The sequence below is a fragment of the Branchiostoma belcheri genome, unplaced genomic scaffold (assembly GCF_001625305.1).
Source record: "Branchiostoma belcheri isolate BF01 breed outbred unplaced genomic scaffold, Haploidv18h27 scaffold1016, whole genome shotgun sequence".
NCBI lineage: Eukaryota > Metazoa > Chordata > Leptocardii > Amphioxiformes > Branchiostomatidae > Branchiostoma > Branchiostoma belcheri.
The window spans coordinates 2,390-6,484 of record NW_017802399.1 but is presented as its reverse complement, the minus strand read 5'-3'; the positions used below and the strand labels follow the sequence as shown (position 1 = coordinate 6,484).

The 4,095-nt window shown below is 38.1% G+C and overlaps 1 protein-coding gene across 1 annotated transcript; it reads right to left on the bottom strand.

The window, feature by feature from the left end:
- Positions 1 to 7: 7 nt before the first annotated feature.
- On the bottom strand, positions 8 to 3,513 carry LOC109474329 (NAD-dependent protein deacetylase sirtuin-2-like; the record flags this gene model as incomplete). The annotated part of the gene is made up of 11 exons (XM_019774620.1): positions 3,298 to 3,513; positions 3,025 to 3,111; positions 1,962 to 2,008; positions 1,779 to 1,809; positions 1,319 to 1,468; positions 1,166 to 1,207; positions 934 to 1,040; positions 662 to 718; positions 484 to 552; positions 239 to 365; positions 8 to 84 (listed from the first exon to the last, which is right to left on the bottom strand). Coding segments are annotated over exons 2-11 (735 nt in total), but the record flags the coding sequence as incomplete, so codon positions are not given.
- Positions 3,514 to 4,095: the final 582 nt, after the last annotated feature.

The following is a 4,095-nucleotide window of genomic DNA, read 5'->3' as shown; positions in this document are numbered from 1 at the left end:
TGCCAAAGTTAACAAGGTTCATACCAGGCTTGACCACACCATCACACTCAGGACATCTAGGGACCTCATCATTGAAGACCTTTTCTGCAAAAAAACGTCAAAAAATGTTTACAAACAATTACACAACATCAGCACAAATATAAATATATGCATTTTTTCCACTCCTGGTAATGGTTGAATCTACACGTTTGTACTTCTTGAAAGTCAATGAAATATATTGCATGACAACAATGCTGACCTTTGACCCACTCCTGTGTGTACTCTTTCCTACACTCTCCAAGACAATGTGCTGTGTAAAATGTCCCATGAGCCTCCACCATCGCCCCAGCTGGCACTCCTGCCACTCGCTCCAATGTGTCAATATTCTGGACATACAAGAAACAGATGACATACTATGGCACTGCGAAGTATAAGAAAAAGTATGGCACAAAAAGCCAATGCACTGTATATGTAACTGCAGTAATATATTTAGGAAGGCTGTACCTGGGTGAAATTCCTGAGCAATAGGCCTTTCAGTGATAGCAGCTTGATGAAATAGTGACACCAGGTTGGCTGGAAAGAAAAAAAAACACCATTTAATTACAGAATACTTCAGGACAAATTTTGGGGAAAAATACGGTAACTTGAAAAAAAGATAAATAATGTTTGGACAGAAAGTCACCTTAAACTTTCCAGGGTAAAGTTCCTTTGCAAGAGCAAAGAATGGTTCTGGGTTTTCCTGTGGTAAAAGCAAAAAATAAGGTGAAGCCACAGTTTTGTATGTGCAGTGATCAACCTTGGATCAAGGGATATTGAACTATTTTGCTTGAACCAATTTGCTTTGCACCCTACATAATAATCACATAATCTGCCACTGATGGCATGTAAGTACCTATCCTTCTGCAAAACCAGCTATGCTGAATCAAAGGTAATGTACTTATTAAGTCTTCATACCTTGAAAAAGCCAATTTCAAAGATGGCCTGAGGGCTGGGCAGGTTGTACTTCTGCAGGTTATCGTACAGCCCTGTGCCAGGACTGCGGAAATCAGGAATACCAGCAGCTGGAAAAATATACACTCAAACTATTAAATATGAAAAAAATGGTTGAGTCCAATCAAAACAGTAATTCAACAAAGTACACTGAAAGCTGTGAGAAGGATTTTAACTAACTTCCAATGGAACTTACATGTAGATATGCCTGCTCCAGTCAGGACAATTATGTTTCTACCTGCAAAAGAAAGTAAAAAAGACAATCAGCAAATTTTTTTCATACAAATAAACACAGTTATGGTAGCAGCAAAGTATTTCAATGGACTGAATACACAGTAACTATATGTACATTTGCCATCTCTGATGTACTTTGCGATCCCTTCCACTGTAACCTCATCCAACAGCTGCTGCGGACGGGGAGTTTCTTCCTCTGCCTCTGCTGCTTCTCGTTCCTGAGACAGACCCAGGGTTCTGGCAAACAATCTCCTGAAGTACTCCACTAAGACAATGAGAGAGGGAGAACAATATTATCAGCTACTAATACTACATGTATATCATGCATTGCAAGCTGATGATACACCATGACCATTCCTCTATTAGGTATCTTTTTCATCAAAATATAAAAAGAAATATTTCCCCCAGTCTGGAGCTGCAATCTGTATCTGTATCAGTATAGCTGGTATAACCGCCCTTTGGCATAACACACCAGCTAAGTTATCAACTTTACGTTCCAGATGATATCAGATAAAGATTCTTTTTGACAGTGAAGTGAAGAGGACAATGAGATCTGACATGATGTGATGACTTACTTTGCTCTGCTTCTTCCCCAGCACCTTTTTCCTAAAAAAGAGGTTCAAGATACATATTGTAAATTGTACTAGTGAATATGAAAACAAACTAACTATCTTGATTCTGACTTTCCTATTGTTCAATTGTGATGATCTAAGCAACCAAGACGGAGCATCCAAGTGTCAAAGATGTCCTGGTCTTACCTGAGTGGAGCTGTCTCCTGTAGCTGCAGCACTCTCTGACTCTGATGCTGGGGAAAATAAAAGGAAGTCTACATTGAAATGAAACACTTACTGATCACTGTCCTTACTTTGTTCCTTTCCATATTTCTACTGCTAACATATTGTTCTCACAAATAGATGTGTGAAGAATTGTTTGTCTGAAAAGAAATGGAGTAATGTCAATGCACATCTGCCAAGTTTGAAACAGACCACAGATGAAAAATAGCTACTGTATAATACTGTTATCTATACTGGTCGTGAAATTGAAATACATGTATTTCTACAAGTGAAGTAATTATACAATGGTACTGTGGCCGACAAGTACACATCTGCGTCATCTGTGCAGACAGACGCCCATTACCATTTTTTGTAAAAAATTTTTTAGCAAATAAGCTTGCGGACAGAGTTCTCTTCTGTGGGTAGAGATTATATTACGGACTTGTAACACTGCACAAAAAGGTAGCAAACTCAGGTAATGTTTACTTTGTACATAGTACACAATGGTAGTAAGTAAAAGTCAAGTCCATTAATTTCATTTACAACCGTTGTTAAGTCTGGAATTTCATTTACAACCCTTGTTAAGCCTGGAATGTCCATACTTGACTTAAATTTACTGCCATTGTAAAGTCCAGTAGTGTTTATTAAAAAACAAAGTAAACATTATCCAGCCTTACTGGAATTTACTGCCTGTGGTAAATTGGTAAAACATTTCTGTGAAGTGTATAGATTCTGCTTGTTGCAGACTCATATGCATAATAAATGGCATACACTATCTTGCTTTAATACTTGCTTAGGACTCGATTTTGATGATGACGACATACAATAATACTACAACAAATTACAACGACTCTTTCTTCACTTTGATTTAAGATATTCGTAGATGATGCAGCTTTCTCTCTGCGGAGACAACACAGCTTTTTCTGTGCAGACGACGCAGGCATTTGCGCAGATGACAGGCATTTGCGCAGGTGTGTATTAGTCAGCCACGGTACAATTTGGCTATCTGCATATTGACACCCAATGTATGCAGTTTCTGTTCCTTTACCTTTACTGTCACCCTCTGCTTCAGACATTGAACCAGTGAACAAATGCACCCCAGTCACTTCAACTCGAGCTCTTCAAGATACTCTGGCTATGAGATGGTTGTAAGAGAAGAAAACAAATTCTAAAGTTAGTATAACAGTTTGCAGATATGTAAACACTTCACAGGTACTGAGATAGGCCAATGTTGATCATATAGAAGCTATTATGATCACCATAATTTGATCATGGAAGCTAAATTGGTACGAACAAAACTATAGCAGCAAATGATACTTACATGGACCCTGCTTATGTAAGATGCGCGTGATTCTTTTTACTTTTAACACCTGCAAATTTACCACTTCATGACTTCCTCTTTTTGGAGCGGTGAGACTTTAAACTGACCTTTCACCTTCGTGAACTTTTGTGAACTCTCAAGTATTGATTGCAAGCAAACGCATTTATTTTTGTCAGGTTATCGGTTTATTACTGTACAAAATTAGCACTTCTTAAACAAGTACACATCACAATATATCAATTTAATTTTATGATAATACTTTGTATTATCATGCTTAGTTTGTGACCTAATAAACCTTCAAACGCTTAACAATAAAACGCAAACATGGTTGGTTGCTGTCATCATTATTCTCGCGCTGCCTGTCGGGAGAAGGAGGCGGGTGTTCAAAATGGCGACGAGCAATGTCGAATTTTACGCTAAACTTCAACAACTTCAAGACCAACTGCATGCCAGGTATCTATCGAGAGATAGCTCAATATATCACACAAGATTTCCAGACAGTATTTTGTGTTGATTTAGGTAGAAAAAGACAAAGTGCATGCCGAATTTTTGTTGAAAAAGCCCTGGAAACCATGACAACAATCTGACGCCAGAACAGGAACTAGAAAATTATTGATTTGCACTTGAATATTCTCTCTTCTAGCGAAGAACGACGTTTGCAGTTGGAGAGGCAGATGAATTCCTACATGAAGTCGGACAAAAGACTGTGAGTGCTCTGTGTTAGCACAGATCTGTGTTGCGATTTATGTTTACCCAAAAGTTATAAATAAATCATCTATCATAATTTTGGAACACTAC